This window comes from Ptychodera flava, chromosome 8, assembly GCF_041260155.1.
Source record: "Ptychodera flava strain L36383 chromosome 8, AS_Pfla_20210202, whole genome shotgun sequence".
NCBI classification, from domain to species: Eukaryota; Metazoa; Hemichordata; class Enteropneusta; family Ptychoderidae; genus Ptychodera; species Ptychodera flava.
The window spans coordinates 13,486,363-13,504,025 of NC_091935.1; the positions used below are offsets into that span (position 1 = coordinate 13,486,363).

At 34.1% G+C, this 17,663-nt stretch overlaps 1 protein-coding gene across 1 annotated transcript in view; it reads left to right on the top strand.

Annotated features, from left to right (window-relative positions):
• LOC139138544 (pikachurin-like) overlaps positions 1 to 17,663 on the top strand; it is a 75,068-nt gene that overhangs the window by 32,008 nt on the left and 25,397 nt on the right. The window contains exons 3-5 of the mRNA XM_070706962.1: positions 974 to 1,273; positions 14,222 to 14,426; positions 15,955 to 16,099. Of these exons, the coding sequence (XP_070563063.1) occupies positions 974 to 1,273; positions 14,222 to 14,426; positions 15,955 to 16,099 (650 nt within the window). The remainder of the gene's footprint in view (positions 1 to 973; positions 1,274 to 14,221; positions 14,427 to 15,954; positions 16,100 to 17,663) is intronic.

Genomic DNA, 17,663 nt, shown 5'->3' on the forward strand with positions numbered 1-17,663 from the left:
ATTTTTGTTTCAAAAGCTTTGCAAATAATTAATGCAAAATTTCTCAGTCTCAGTGCTTGCTGTTGAAATTAAATTAATTTAATTACAGTTCCTCAGAAGAAAACAACTAACAGAAAAGTGAAAACTCAGCTTTTCCTTCTACTTACTATATTCATTATTCATCATTATCTCATTTAATAGCATTGTGATTCCTGTCATATTTCTACTGTAACTCCAAATAAAATTTTAAAACCAGAAATTAAAAAAAACAATTACAAAAGGAAAATTCATACTTCAGGTTATGTAGTATGTGTTGTAAATATATGAAAGGTGACCATTTCTAGTCCAAAAGTATATGATTTCAATTTAGTTTCCAAGAGCCCTTAGCATGAACTCAGTGAAAATATTCTATCCCAAGTAATGCTATGGCTGGCTATGGCAAGTATGGCTGGATGTTTATAAAGCTGGGCTGGTATGAGAAATTTATGCTGTGTTTAAGTATCAGTGATAAAAAACACAAGTGTGAAAAATTCTAATTATTTAAATCTAGCCTTTTCACTGCCTGATATTGGTATCCCTATGGTTTTGAAAGTGATGGCTGGGCCTATGTACAGGGAAAATTGAGTGAAAGAGTCATAAAACAAGGGAAAATTACCTAATATTACTCTAATTTACATTTTATGTAATGTCTAGTATATTTGAACATAAGCTATTACATAAAGATACACGTAGAAAATTTTCTGTTGCCTAATCCAACAGTGGAAAAAACAGTATAGTGGTGTAGGTGTGTATTACCTGTAGATAATCTGCTCTCAGGTACACTGGATGTATTTTTATGACATTAAATTTCAATATCATTTCTCTTCACAAGAAGATACAAACTAAATTTCCAAATAATAGAAAACAGATTTATCATTACAAAGACTGTTTCTCAAACTTACAAATATTATCTGATCTAAAAAAGACAACGTATCTTATTCTTGTTGTTACTCAGATGAAGTTATAAAGACTGATGTTAAAGTGAAAAATAATCACCAAGGTGATGATCCAAATGCATCCAGTCTCGGAAAAGGTGGAACCTTGGGAGAACTCCGTCACAACAAAGTCATTGAAGCCATGGAAACGGCTGCCAAGGAGATGGAGGAAGAAGTGGATAACTCAGTGAAGGGGACACCAGAGCCATGTGGAGAGGATCTGTCTTGTTTGAATTCAGGGCAGTGTGTTCTGAGTCCAATCACAGGGTCCCATGTGTGTCAGTGTCCATTAGGAACGCTGGGAAAACAGTGCCAGATAGGTAAATAACATGTAATTTTTTTTGTCAAACACTCACCAGTTCCTGACAAATCTCCCATCAATCTCATTTGTGGATTTCAACCGCTGGGGTAATCACAAATTTTCAAAGCATCATCTCCCAGCTGACTACACACTCACTTTCTGAAAACAACTGCAGGAGCCAGTGTCTGATACTTCTCATGGTTAATCCTCGTAGCTGATCAAAAGGAACATTTCTCAATTAGAGATAATGGTGCCAGTCTGGAAATGAAAGTCGAAGATAACTTAGCCATTTCAAACGTGACAAGGAAATCAGAAGATACTGTCCAAATTTTCTGCATTAAAAAAAAAATTGCCCGTCAAAACTTTATCAATATTTACAATTCAAAATGACTGATATATTCCATGTCAACTGAACGAGGAAAAATTAAAGGCACTTAAATTTCCCACATAACAGGATGTTGAATGACTAATAGTATACACTGTATTTGTTTTTTTTTTAAATCAAAGAAATTTTAATGCCTTTATAGTAGAAAACCCTGATGATTTTCTTTTCTGAAAACTGTTCCCAAAGAGGGTCTCCTATTCAGTGACATGAAAGTATCTTCGGCCATGTACACAAAAGCTTAGATTGAAAAGACAAGTAGTCTTCCCAAGACATTTTTATTTCAAAGAAATGATTTCCCCTGGGAGTTTCAGTGAACCTAAAAACTGCAGATGAAACATTTTTCATTATCTACATTTCACCTTTTTACTTTCAATATTTTACTTTAAATAAGACAGCAGAATAATCCCTTCCACCGGTTTTATCACAACAGATAAATGTACATGAACAACCCTACTGCAATATATATGAATGTAACTTTATTGTTTGGGATGTAAATTTTCCAAACAAGGTTTAGCGTGAGGCAATTTGATAAAAACACCTCACAGAAGTGTTTGTCACGTGAGTGACATCCATGGCAGAAGTCATAACAAAACCTTTGATGATGTTTCTTATTTAAAAATTGAGTTAAAATCATATTTATTGCGATTTCGTTACTTTTGTGCCATTAGCAAAGCCTCTAGCCTTAGTCTATCTAATTAGATTCAGACTCACCATTACATGGTTTTCCCCCAATACCCTAACCTCACTGGATCTTTGATAGAATTAGTATACAAAAGCACGAAGGGTGATCTAATAATAGGCAAGTGTATATTAGCTGTGAATGTCATTAGTGGTCTGTGACGTCATAGGAACGGTGTATGTGGATGCAGGGGTGGGGAAATAATTACCAATGGTCGATTAAATGTATTTGGTGCCCCTCTATCCAATACTGACCAACATGTTACTATCGAAAAGCCAGCTTGTAATCAGATGAAAGCCATGTTGTAAAACCTCAAAGATCAGCTGTGGGTCACAATTTCATATCCTGCATAAGAAAAAATAACTTGAGTTCCACCTGTGGAAAGAATAAATATATGCTTCAGTGGAGACACTTAATTTACCTCATATAGTTCAAATACTAACTCTACTTTATTGTTGTAACAAATTAATGTTTGAAAAGCAGTGAATTGTGACTGATTAGGTAATTGATATTTGCAACTGGCATTTATACTCCCTACAGAATTACTCAAGTAAGTACGGTAGAACATTCCAAGGTATTGACAAGACATTAGTACAAGATGAATGATACTTAACTATGATGAAGGGAACATAATGTCATTTTTGTAATGGTATTGAATTGCTTTGGATCCAGAGGTGTATTTTTTTTCCTCGTGATTAAATGCAAACACGGAATAGAAAGTGGAAAAGTAAATCCTCGCATTGGACACAGTGGCTAACCCTGGTGCATAAGGAATGTTAAGGTTTCCATTCTCAGTCAGTTGAAGTCGATAATACTCCATTAACCTGTTCACCCCTGATTCCATGTTGACAGGTCCACAGTCACCATTGATAACAATGGGTTTCGGGCCGAACCATTGTGATGAAAGGTTGTAAGTGATAATGACTGCCATTGTAAAAAGTTTTGTTACTACATTGGTTTTCTACTCATTTACATTATGCATACAAGGATGTAACATGCTGTCGTAGTAGAAAAAATTTTACAAGGATTCCTTATTCCCACTTATAAAATTAAGTACATCTACTCTTCATTAACTTTTCATCTGATATGTTTATTCCATCATACTCTATCAAATTTAAGAGTTGGCATATCACATGTTGAGTTAATTGTGGAAATTCACTGTTTGAAAATTTAAGTTCTTTGAGTTTTAAGTTATTTAAGTTATTTGATGTTTTCCTGTTGTCTTTCTGTTATCTCAAGGTCTTTTGTGTCCGTTTTAGAGAATTTTTCAGATTCTTATCCAGAATCATGCTCATTTTCCAAAATATTCATGACATGAAACCATCAGCATATACATGCATTATATTATGTGTTATTCTTGCCAACTGTTAGTGGTGAAATTTTCTGTCCCTATCAGTCATTTTTTTCTGAACAGCCAATTCAAAACATACAAATACAAAGCCCAACTTGGTAAAATGCAATGTGGTATGCCCAACTTTTGCGCATGAAAACAACAATAAACTTTATTGATCTGGAAGTTATTCCTCAGAGGAGTTAAAAGAGAATTTGTTATAGGATGGTTAAGTGTAGAAGCTTTGCTGTATTATTTATGGCAGCTTGGATATTGAACAGAAGTGCCAAAGGGTATGCTACTATTTGAAAAAGGCGACGGCCTTTTGATTCAAAGTTACATGGCACAATATCCTGTTTTTAATACTTTACCTTTTAATGCCTGTGGACAATTAATGTATCTGTACTGTCAGGCCATATTTTGCGATTATGGTTTCTTTTTTCAAGGAACAGGTCCATTACCTGTCACCATTGAAATCCTCCACCAAGGAATGTGAGTCGTTTCTTTTAATCAAGGAGCTCGGCTGCAAAGTTTTATCCAATACAAAGACATCCATACGCAGATCCTTTGTAGCTTCAGGCATATTTCAAGATTAACGAAGCTGCTGCCATGGCAACAGGCCATAATAAAGCCTTCCTTGCCGGCACAGAGAACTTGAAATAAAAATGATACATGGCTGTGGCTTCAGTATTAACGACCTGCATACATTAGCATCGTCTCCCGCGGATACAACTGACAAAATGAACAGTGAAGATGTCATGTTTAACTATTTGAGAGCCAAAGTATATTTTGTCACCTTTATAAAATATAGCAAAGTCAATTTTTTTCAGATTTTTGCCAAAGTTTTAGTAAAAAACTGTAGCCGATGAAATGTGATATCCATTTGATCAAAAATTATGAAAAAACTTACTCTAGTTCAAAAAAATTGGTAAAATATTGCATTAAAATTTTTATGCGAAAAAGCTGCAGTCAAAGGGTAAAGCCTTATGAGCTGTATCTTTTTTTGCAGTTTGATTGCCAAAAACATACCATCTAATCATCGGAGAGATTTTTTTATTCCATTGTTAAGCCAAATTGTCTTTGAAAAGTCACCATTTTAATTCTTGGTGATTGATTCATTCAGTTTTTCACAGTTTCGTAGCTTTATGGTGATTTTCTAATACAATTGATGAAGATTTTGTTTGTTACAAAATCAAGACGGTGAAAACTTTATTTACTCCAAAAGCTCCAAAATGAACCCACAAAAACATTAGACCAGAAAAGTATTGTAAAAATTTGAAAGTCTAAATTTTTAAGTATTTGACAGTCTGAAATTCTTTTGCCGAGGCACATACTACATGTACCTTACTGTAATTACAAGAGACTGTCCAATCTAAATCAAAAGAAGCTCCACTGCTGTATGAGTGCTCTTCAGTCTTCTACTGATGAAGGTTCAAAGCACTTGTATGTCAAGATAGTTGAGATAGGTTTTCTTCCTGCCGCTGATAAAATCTCTTGCCAGTCTTCTTAAAACAATTTCAACTGGAAATGACTTTACTCACCCACCCTTGATGTTAAAATCACAAAATGAATATCTTTTCTGCCGTGATACCTATTTTAGTGCCTCAGGTCATACAATATAAGGGTCTTTATGTAGAGCCCTTTTGCTGTAAGACAAGGGGTGCTAAACTAGGTGAAGGTGCAATAAAAAACGTTTTACCATGTATCTTTAGAATATAACAGTAATTTTGAAATGATAGTGTGAATGTTTTCGGATTCTAGAATTCCATTACAATTTTATCAAACATTTGGATATAGCGATCTGCTGCAATCACAACCCCATGCATATTGATACTTCTATGATATTTTATCCACTTTACATTTTGCATCTCACATTTCATAGACAGAACAATGCAGCTCAAGATCTGGCCATCTCTCTTAAAAGGAGTTTGACTTACTTAGACATTCAGTGAAGTCCAAGTATATAGAATCATCAATGCTTAAGATATTATTAAAATGTTACCGGGAAAATTTTATCCGGCTACAGCGAATTTTCTTTGGCAGTTCACTGTTAATAACAATCAGTTACCATTGTAAAGTTCAGGGAATAGTTTTTGAATTATATACATTGCTGACATGTAACCTGTGTACAAAAGGTATAGGTGACAGAAATTAGACTGAGTGTACAATCCAAATATAAGCAATTTGGGCCAAGGAATATGTGATATGGAAACTTCACATTTTCTCCCATGGCATTACATTTGGAGGTAAATGGAGGTTTCTAATAAATAGTGATGTTCAAAAATCTTAGCAAAGTACCCGGTAACTCATACATGGTAGATATGCCTACAAATATTCCCCCACGACATAAATTTGGAATGAAAGATAGATGTCATACTAGTTCTATAGACTGCCAGAATAAAATAGTATGGTACTTAGGAAGGTCAACTCGCACAATTCCAAAAACACTATATTCATAATATCAATTCAAGTACACCCAGCAATCATGAAACATACACATTTCAATGTCCATGAGTGTAAATCCTTAGTAGTAAAGTAAGAGAGTATACTACAAGCATTTAACCATTTGACGGAGTATATTGCTTAATTTTCTTTTTTGTTGGCACATGATAAAAAGCTTAAAATTCATCTGCATTAATTAGATAAACCAAAACCTCATACTTCATATCGATAATCTAATTATTTAAACAATATAGCTTCTCAATTGAAATACCCCTGACCATTACAAAATAATGTATCAAGTTACTCACCTTTTCTCATACAATCGTAGCATATGTCTTGAAGAGACAATTGTTCGGATTTTTCCCCCTAATACACTTTCTGTCATCAAGAAAAAGAGACCAGACATGAGAGAACAATTTGATGGGTTTCTTAAAATCACATTCTTCACGTTATGATGTGAATCAAGTAATATTATGATAAAAGCAACCACAGATCAAAGAAAATACATTAAATGCCCCACTTCAACAACAGTTGTGACAGGTTGAATAAAATACAACTGCAAAATATTTCAGAATATTGAGCTTCAATTTCATTAAGCATTGAAAATTCTCTGGTATATGACAAAAGTTTCTTTTTTTGAACTCCAAGAATTGCTACATGTGTCTCACCTGTGGCTTCATGCAAAATCAATTTCATTCTGCTCGTAATGCAATCAGATTTTCCATCCAAACAACATCTTACGTATTAGATGGCCAAAGGCAATATTACAACTCGTGCCTTCCATTATTTCTAATTTGTACAGTTGATGAAATTTCCTCGGTAAGAAATTGCCCCAAGGATACAATTTCACACAAATGACACAAATGAAAACATAAAAATCCTGATCACACAGTCTGCTTACTGTCAGACTCTCACCTGAATTCTTAAAAATGTAAATTTTTGCCGCATTGGTATAGAAACAGCATGTACTTGAAACACTGATCTGCAGGTGCTACTCAGGGGCCATCTCCAAACAGAGACTACCTTGTAGCACTCCCAATTCTGTTATATATACCGGTAAAATTTGTAATTTCTTTAATTATTCAATCACATTGTCTACTTTTGACTAAGAAATTGTAAAGATATTGTTTTAAATTACTGACTTCAAGTTCAAAGTAAAAGGGGAAATTAAAGATATTAATTTACTTGTAATAATTGAGATGGTTCCTTATCTTATTACTCTAGAGTACATCAAATCAGTGTACATGCTCCAAATTGAATTTCAAATTGAAAACTCAATCATTCGGTAATCATTGAAGCCAGTCTATCATTACACTCAAGTGGTGACCTCATATAGAACACAATTTCCTTAGATTCCAAGCCTTGTAAGAATATCCAGAACATGACACGAGTGCCATCAACCTTGCCGTTGAGTTACTGCAGTGATTTGCGAGTGTAATTTTCACTCGTGGTAATCAAACTGTCATTTGAATAATGAAAAATTAATGGAGACAAAAGTTCATGGACTGGTCACAGAAAATTCCAAGTGGAACACTGCATTAAGCATGTCACGCATCTCAAACGAAAAAAGGGATTATAGTGATTTTTTGCTGACTCTGCTGTCTATACTGCTAAGCCTAGCAAGTATGCAGTTGTCCACTGTCATGCCGTTATCCAACAACATGAAAAGTCATATAGGTTCTTGTTCAAATATACTGGTAGTTGATTTATGGTCTGCTAAGATCTACTGATGATGTCATCCAGAGTATGTGAGATATGTCACATAATTTTGCAATTTATGCGTATTTTTTAGGATATTTTCGCGTGAGAATAAAAAAGGACATTTTCATGACGCTTGTAAATGTATCTGATATAGTGATACTGATAATTTTTATGTCTGCTGTGAATAGGGAGATGCCTTAATTGAGAAATCCAATTATATTTAATATAATAAAGTACTTTTTCTATCAACAAACTGCCTTTCAGAAACCAATTTTTTATTGCTTCAATACTGGTATATTGTCATTTTTACCACTACTTTATCAAGATAGTATTGTTGATTAAATTGCCAGGAAATTAATAAGATTGATTTTTCATATTTTTTTTAGTTTTAAATCAAAATAAGCATCCTTCAATCAAAGTAACCATGTCAAATTGCACTGAGAATGGTTGTTGTCATTTTTGCCAGTAGTCTGAGTGTGACATAGAGACTATAATATATCTATTACATTTCTTTAGATGAATCTGTGGTATGCCTTTGAAGGTAATGAATATGTCTCGTTGGACTCCAATATACCAAATTTCATTTTGTTGATCTGAGACGTCCAATTCTGGATTATGTTTCAGATAATCTTTGAGACCTAGCGTGAAGTCCCAGGTTGCTTTTACATGTATATACCAATACCTTGGCGGTCAAAAGATGAATGTAGTAACAAATATTCTAAAGCTATACATACTACGAGTGTATATGTCAGAATTTTTTATTGAATTCTCCTACTTTCTTACTTTGGTTGACTCACTTAAGCTATTTTGTTTTCTGAAACATGGTGAGACACCAACTGGAAAAGAAGATTTGAGTGAAAAGACCACTATTAAGAAGAAATAAAGCCATGTTCACTTCTTTACAGGGGGTCTTGAGGGGGAACAGGACTTGAAAGATGCTTAAAAAAGCAGTTACCATATGTTAAAGTTCAAAATGTTAATTATGTGCAATCAGGACAATAATCTCTCTCCTAATTAGAGAAATATGAATATGGATTACTTCACTGCCAATAAACATGGACATTAAGCATAGACGGACAGTTCATTACTTCAAAGTTTGGTGCTGTTGTCATGGTGACCATCAGCCATCTGATGATGACCATGATGTCATATAAAGTGACAGAGTATCTGATTTATACCTTTTACAACTGAATTAGTTGATTTACTTTACAGGCCAATCAATTTTATTTGTCCAGCTGGATATTTGTATGTAGAGAGACAGAAATAGAAGGGTTAACTGGACATTCTTAGAATTGCTCTGCATTTGTAATACCATGTTTATATAAACGATTAGGCAAAACTTACAAAATACTGAGAGAATTAACTTGTCAGATATTGTTACCAAATTACACAGTGTGAATGCGTCACTTTCCAGACGAAGTCAGGAATCCATAAATGTATGCAATGGTAGAACTGATAAACTTGTCAAGAACAAGTGTTATGAAAAACCAACAATGCTACAAAATGTAGCTCCATAGGACAAAGGTACTGAGGAAACAATCAGAGTCAGTCTGAGCCCATTTCTGGTTGTTAAGATACTTTGGAATCCATAAACTTCTTTGTTGACTTTTGTCTGTCTATAGACATTGAAGTGGGTCTTTGGACTGTCCAACTACTTCTGCACTCAGTTCAAAGGTCATGTAGTAAAGCATTTCCCTTCTGCTTGTCCGGCACATAGTACATTGAGCTGTTACATGTAATAGTAAAGAGTAAAGAGGATTTCTTATAATGGAAGTATCCAGCTACAAGGCTACTACACACAAAGGGTATAAACCTCTTGGTATTGGGAGAATGGCAGTTGGAAGAAACAGTCCTAAAAAATTGATGTATATATCGTAATGACAAAATTTTTCGTACAATATGTTACTTCGAAGTAAAATTACACATCATCTCTCATATTGTTTTAAAAAATAAATATAGCAGAATTATAAAAAATGTATGCATCAATAGCAAAAAGCATGATGAATGTTATCAATGATCAAAATGTGCAGGGTGTTCTCATTGTTCCAGTATGACATCTGAACAAATGTCAACAGCAAAGGTGAATATATTTTGATGAAAAATTAAGTTATTAGGTAAAAGGAACATTAGTACAGTCAACAATATGGATAAATCATTTCCCTGGAAATAATCAGTGGTTACATTAATGGAATTGCAGAGTTAAGTGATTAAGGCAATTTTTGGTTGACCCGGATGAACATAGGGTTCAGGTCGATGTTTCTTAATTTGTTAAATGAGAGTACAGGTTTGACCATGAAACACTTCAGTGCAATTGTAAAGATTGCACCAGAGGGTTAATAAATTCTGAAAAATAGATGAATTGCTTGCAGAGATAATTGGAATGTGTAAGCTCTTTATAGATGGATTATTTGTAGAGATATTATGGGAAAATGTAAGCCAGTACCTTCTCTATATCATACAATTTTCAGTTTAGAAAGTGCAAAAAGAATTCTCATCTGACTTGATCAAAGTGTAGATCAGCTTTCTGAAGGCTTATTCGTTACTGAGTGGTGCTAAAGTGACTGTTTTTTATTGACCAGCCAGGTTGCATCAAGTCTAAGAAACATTTTGATAATATTTTGTTATTCCATTATGTTAAGACCTTAATATCAAGAAATTGCATGTTTTCACTTGAATGTCTGAATCGCATTGTACCATCAATTGTACTCATATATAATTATAGACCATTGTTTTCTCAAGGGTCTGTGATATAATTAAAATTGAAATTTGATATTCAAAATTGAAAGTCGTAAACTTTTACTCACACTTTCTTAAAGAAACATTTAACCATTTCTTTTTAAAGTGGATAATAAAATTTGGGGGTCACACAGCAAAATTTAGTACTAGAGAAACAAATTACCCGATATTTACCAACACTTGAAATTCAAAATGGCCGCCATCCTTGTGTTAACTCACGGTCATTCCACAAAACCGTTTTGTGGAGTGACAATGGTTAACTCTATGGGAAAAATAAAAGTTTTGATTTTTCACAAAAGTAAGCCAGTGAAAAGTTTATTGACTTCAAGAGCTTCAAAATGAGTGCCCCAGAAGTGGTAGACTAAAAAGCCGTGCTAAAAAGGTATTGTGAAAATTTCAGAGTCCAAATATCAGTCCCTTAGGTGCATTCTAACTTTTGAGTTAAAAACCCTTTCAGCCCCTCTGAATTTCTGTACCTGGATATACCCACCCTGTTGAAACAATGTAAATGTTCTAAACTCTGGTGGTGAAAGGGTTTATTCCTGAAGGCAGGTCAAGTGAAACAGGCTAGGTGAACTACAGTCAGGTGGTGACATGCATGACTACATCAAAAATCCATTATGAATAAATGACTGCTAGTAATCAACGACTGTTAAACAGTTTTTCATCAAATATTGATTTTAATAGTCAACATTCACTGTTGGAGTAGGCCTACAGGAATTTTAGATTGAAATAATTAAACAACTCTGCACCTTGTCATCTTATTTATGGCATATATTGATTCTAAATGGTACAGGAAGTCTTGTTACAAAAGTCGTATTGACCCGTAATGTAATTGTATAATGGCATGGCCATGGAACAATTCGTTTAATAAAACCATTGCCTGTACAGCAATCTCAGAAAGCAATTGTAGCAGGAAAATGATTTTTAAATTTAAATATTTTACAGTGCAAAATAAACAAGATGATCAAATTGGTTGAACCAGTCTGCATAAATGTAGTGGTAATAGCTTGTCTATTATGCAAACACAGCTTAAAATTATAATAAACAGGTGGTCGTGGGGACTGATGTCTGAAATCTTTGCAGACAAATTGCAGTAGAGAGAATGCACATATAATCCATTGGCCATTGCGTACTGGTGGACTCTCAGTCCCAAGCTGATTTCAAATCATATTGAAGTACATGTATCCTAGTTGAGTTTTGGAGTTTGTGCATCATACTTCATACAAGGGTAGCCTTAACCCACCTGTCACCAAACACTCCTATCAAAATCCCACAGTAATGACATCCTTTTCAAAGGCCACAAAGTCAAGGAATTCTCAGCAGTTATGAAAATAACTGCTGAATTCTTTATTCAGAATTCCAACCCTCTAAAACTCCAAGATAACTGAAAGTGAAAGGATGTAGTGAATCATTTCTCACGACTTATTTATTTTACAGCAGAATCATTGATGCTTTTACAGCAAAAAATCAATTCACTCATTGGGCTGCTGGCATAAATACAACACTTAATCTAGTTGTAATAAGCAAATGTATGGTTAACTGTATTGTTTTAAATGTGTGACAAGGGCCTGGGCAGGACTGTACTCTTGACAGATGTATTCTTTCGCATACCCTGTCCTGTAGCCATTATTTATTTATTGTGCGTGATGCACACAAACCAATGTGTGGGGTATTTTATCATATAGACTAGCCTCATTATCAAAGGTTTTGTCACGGTGTTATACTAACTATTCAATTTATGTCATTAGAAAGTAATTTTAGTTGAGATTATTATGTGTTGATTTGCATACTCCCTATCAGTGCCTACAGTGCTATCTATGCCCACCCTGGAAAACTTTTTCAACGTTTGAACATTTTGGCTCTGTTGTATCTGTAATGTCAGTGTGTATGGTGCCTGTTCACAGTTTTTCTGATAAAAGTGAAATGTGTATAATGATGACTGTAGTAATTGCATTTTGAAGATAATATTCAGGAAAGAAATTATTTCTGCAGAATAATGTCAGCTAGGGCAGTCTGCTAGCCAGTCATAGATTGTCTGTATGCCTGATTTTCACAAACTATTCGTATATAGTGGGGATATTTATTTGCAAGGCTTGAACTTGTTCATGGTTTCAGAATTTAATTATCCATTTGTTTATTTGTATATTTATTTATTTATTTATATGTATTTATTTATTTATGTATATGTATTAATTTATTTTTATGTTTTTATTTATTGTTTTTACTTATTCATTTATTATTATGAAAATTATTGGTGGGCTTTTTGAAATTTCTGATCTGCAGACATCCATAGATTTTCATCTTTAGTGAACTGAATTTTGACTGAAATTTTGTATTAGCAGTGCAGTAGCTTTTATTGTTTTCCAGCTGATGTACTTACCTTATGGTATGAACACAGACAGACACACACACACACACACACATCTATAGATTGTAAATGTAGCCTCTTAAAGTGTGATAGATTTGCTGCTATTCCAACATTACATATAGAGATTATTTGTACAGTCACCGAATGGCCCAGCAAAATTTCTTTGAGTATTCATAATGAGTAAAAAGCAGTATGGTGAATGTTTTCAGTCAGATTGGAATTTATAATAAGGAAGGACATTGGAGACTATCTGTTAATTTTCACTGCATCATAAATTTATTGTTATTACCATGAGACTATGAGTTATGAATCATACTGCAATGTGCTGGATGGGATTTATGACATTTTTATACCCGTAGAGTGATGAGTAATATGAGGCAATGCTGCCCTTTGTAACCCATATCCTCATTTCAACCAAAAATAAGGAGAAAATTGCAGAATTATCATGGAAAGATTATTCAAAGTTAATTGGTATTGAGTCCATCTCCCATTTTGGTTTCAAAAAGTGTAGATTTAGTCACAGATGTAAGGAATTGAAATGGAGAACACCATTTGAAAAAAAAGTAAATCATATATCTCAGCGTAATCAGATCACCTGTGTGCTTCACTTCAAAAAATCTCAGAGAGGGGTAAACAAATTATTTTCAGATCTACTACCCCATACAAACCTGAGTAGCCAACAGAAATCACTAAGTCCTCCCTCAGTTTTCAAGTGGTATACTAATCACTAGCTGAGTATTCACTGGTCCATTTGGCTAGTTGAAGCAAAACTCTTAGCTGGTCGATTTGCCAGCCATTATAATGATTCTCAGTATTCTCACCTGAAATCTCACTGGAATAAGTATGTCATGAACCAACAGTACACTCTCTTAAAAATCTATTGGCAGCCATGCACTTTTGAAAAAGAAGAAATGGCACGGATTCAATTGTGGTAGTTGCACATGTTCAAAACTAAACAGTTTAGTTTTCCCTCAAAATGCCATATAATGGTAAGAACTGATAGTATAATATATATTGAAAGGATATTGGAAACAATTTAAAACAGTCTAAAATAGTTATCAATTGTTGAATAAAAAGAATATCAGAACTGATGTCAGTAAAAGGTCAGTGTTACAACAGAAGTTAAGGTATCTGAGTAATTTTACAAATGTTACATAGTAGTTGAGGTATTCAAGCACGTTTTATCAGAGTTAAGTGCAATGTTTCACAGTTGGGGATACAACAATTTTTGTTTTCATCACTGAATATGAGCCGAATATAAATGACAAAATTACTTTTTACATTCTCACTTATGTGGTTTGTTTTTTGTCATTTTTTCCCAAGATTCCATGGAAGTCAAATATCCACAGCTATGGGGCAATGGTTACGTGGCATTTCCTAAGCTGCTGACAGCCTACAAGACATTCCAGATCACGTTGGAATTCAGGCCAACCAAACTCAATGGATTGCTGTTATTCAGCAGTGAACGGCCCACAGCCAGAGGCGACTTTTTCTCAGTGGCATTGATCAATGGTCATGCCGAGTTCAGGTACAAACCATCAATAGTATATTTATGAAATAATGCATCTTAGTAATTTCTTTTTTTGGACATTTTCCAAACTGTCAAACCAATGTAATTAAAATTGTATCCATACAGATATTAATCCACTGGATGTTGCCACTTTTGATCAGCAAGCTGATTGTATTTGTCAAAGTTGCATCACAATTACATTTCTTTCAATTAATTCTGTCAGTTTAAATATGCAACAGCTGCTTGAACGAGCTGAAATTTTCAAGTTAAATGTGCATTGTTCTGTCAATTGCACATGTGAGTATATAATGTGTATGATTGTTGGTAGGATTTTTCTGTTCACTGTAAAAGCAAAATCTCAATTGCAATATTTTGTATTAAATCTATAAAAAATTTTATAGCATTATTAAAAATTGTTAATCCCACAATGAGACAACATCATCCTTAAATTCTTATAGAGTCTTACTTACATGTAAGTGAGATCTTCAAAAATAATTCCAACCTATTCAATTCTGATTCCGTATTCAACACATTCAAGCAAAGAGAAGAAATTTAATTCATCATTTATTTATTTTATATTACCCTTAAGGTAGTATGAGACTCAAAAATGAAAGACTTAAACTTTTGCACAAACTTTCCCCAAAGAAACTTTAAACCTCTCTCTGTCAAAATCAAGAGAAAAAATTGGGGTCACCTTGCAAAATTTGGTACCAAGGAAACAAAACAGATATTTTAAATTCAAAATGGCTGCCAATTACCGGTACTTGTGTTAGCTGTATGGAGGAAAATTAAAATTCTTGATTTTCACTAACGTAAGCTGGTGAAACTATAGTTACTCCATGAGTTTTATGGCCCAACAAGAAGCAGACCAAAACAGCATTATAAAAGTTTAAGAGTCCATATACATGTATCTATCCCCAAAGGACATTCTACTTTAAGTCAATGCATTGCACAAATGTTTTCATACACTGAAATAGTTGAGTGAATGAATACATCATAGGTATTAAATGCTATAGAAAATTGACCATGATGATGGTGAGAAGGTAATGTATTAACACAAAAACAAAACAAAATTCTAATCCTTTATATGTGTATGCTTCTCTTAGTGTATTTCATACATCAGATAGATGATGTACCTTTGAATATGGAAATAGATTATGTCCCTAGAAGTGTGTAAATAGATGATGTATCTTTGAGTGTGTAAATAGAGGATGTACCTAGAGTATGTAAACAGATAATGTAAATAATAGATGATGTACCTTGGAATATGGAAATAGATGATGTACCTAGAAGTGTGTAAATAGATGATGTACCCTGGAATGTGTAAATAGAGGATCTACCCAGAGTATGTAAATAGATAATGTATCTTTAAGTGTGTATGATGATGTTCCTTTGAGTGCCTGCATGGATGCAACTTCACCAAAAGCTCAATTTTGAAAGAGAGAATTAGTCCACGCTATAACAATCTTAGAGTCTAAAAAATATCTTGAGATTTTAATGGCAATCTTTTAATTATGTTATAATTACTGACTGTCTTTTGTTTCAGGTTTAATTGCGGCACAGGTGCAGCAATAATTCGGAGTAATTACACAGTGACTCTGAATAAATGGCATAAATTGACAGTGTACAGATCACGCTACAGTGGTTGGCTCCAAGTCAATGACGAAGAAGCAGTGCATGGCCAGTCACCGGTAAGTTCAGAAATCATCAAAATCATCAGCCCTTGACATCTTCATGCACGGCAAATCACAGAAAATGACAAGAAGAACTCATTGTCAACCTTCAGGACCTAGCAAAACTGATAAACTCTGATTTCTAAGAGTCAATGATCGACTATCTTGCACATTCTGCTTTTGAAAATGTAGAGTTTGGTCTCTTTTTCCATCTATAACTGGCACCATTTGCACATTGAAGTTTACATCAAAATAGAACACACAGACATGCAGGTAAAAGAACTTGTCAATAATGATAGGTAGGTTCAGGGAACTTTGACATGAAGTAAGAACTCCCAGTTGCAGTTTTAAACCTAATTCACTAGCTGTTACTTTCTGAACTATGGAAAAAAATTGATGTAATTTTTTAGCGTATAGGCGATCACAAGAAGCACGTTTATCGCTTTTCTGTTGCAGCTTTGTACTAAAAGGGACTTTCTGAATATGACGTTTGTTGGAGCTAAATCTGAGATAAAATGTCACTTTTCATTTCATGGTATTCAGAGATTCATAAAGTCATTTGGACATGTTATTAGCTCTGCCTGGATGCACTTGCCATGACGACAAACGTCATGGAAATCTATGAAGCAGGTGTTCGGAAAATCACTTCCTGTAGGATATTCTCAGTACTGGCAGGACTTCCTGAAAAAAGTCAAAAGACCCTAGGATAGATTACAAATTTGCAATGCTATGAGTCAGCGATAAATCCAATATGAATTGTATATGGTACATGCTGTGAGCAGGGATTAATGCTCCTTGTATACGGTATATGTAGTCGATACACGCAGTACAAAAGTGCCCTTCTGAGTGATGCATAGAATGGTTGTTTTTATAAAAGCACCTCATGGCCACGCAGTGAACCAAGAGCCTTGCAACTTTCACGCTCCAAATTCACAAACTGACAAAATTCCATTTGCAAATTTTCTATTAGACAATGATAATTCGTCATTTTGTTATCAGGATCTATCAAAACATCAGGACGTAGAGAGAGTAGAGGTACCGGCCGGCATCATTTAATGATATGTCGGAATGAGTGATGGTTTTGCTCTGAAGTACCAGGTGGTCATTAGTGGGGAGAAAGCAGACTCCTCATGACACTCTACTCTCATTTTTGAAACATAAATCATACCACCGCAGATGTTTCACCATGAAATTCCCATCAAGGAATCCATTAAACCATGACATTTGTTGTACCTTCAGTGCACTAGCACTGTCTAGTCTGCTTGCTTTGAAGAGGGACCATTTCATCTCTAATACGTGCTTGATGATCAAACTTAAAAAAAAATTTTCATTAAAAGAATAAGCTTCAAACAAAAAATACCCTAGAATAATGTCAAAAAAATACAGGCGACAGCCAAAATCCCTTGTATTTCTTTGAAATCCTGAAAATTTCATGTCATGAGAGAAAAATGCAATGTTCATATTGTAGAATGAAAATTAGCATCATTCAAAATGCATCAACGTTATCAAGAAAAATACATAGATATGCAAGTTTTAACGAAAATTATTTTTACGTTCCTTTATAAAGGAAACTATTTGATGC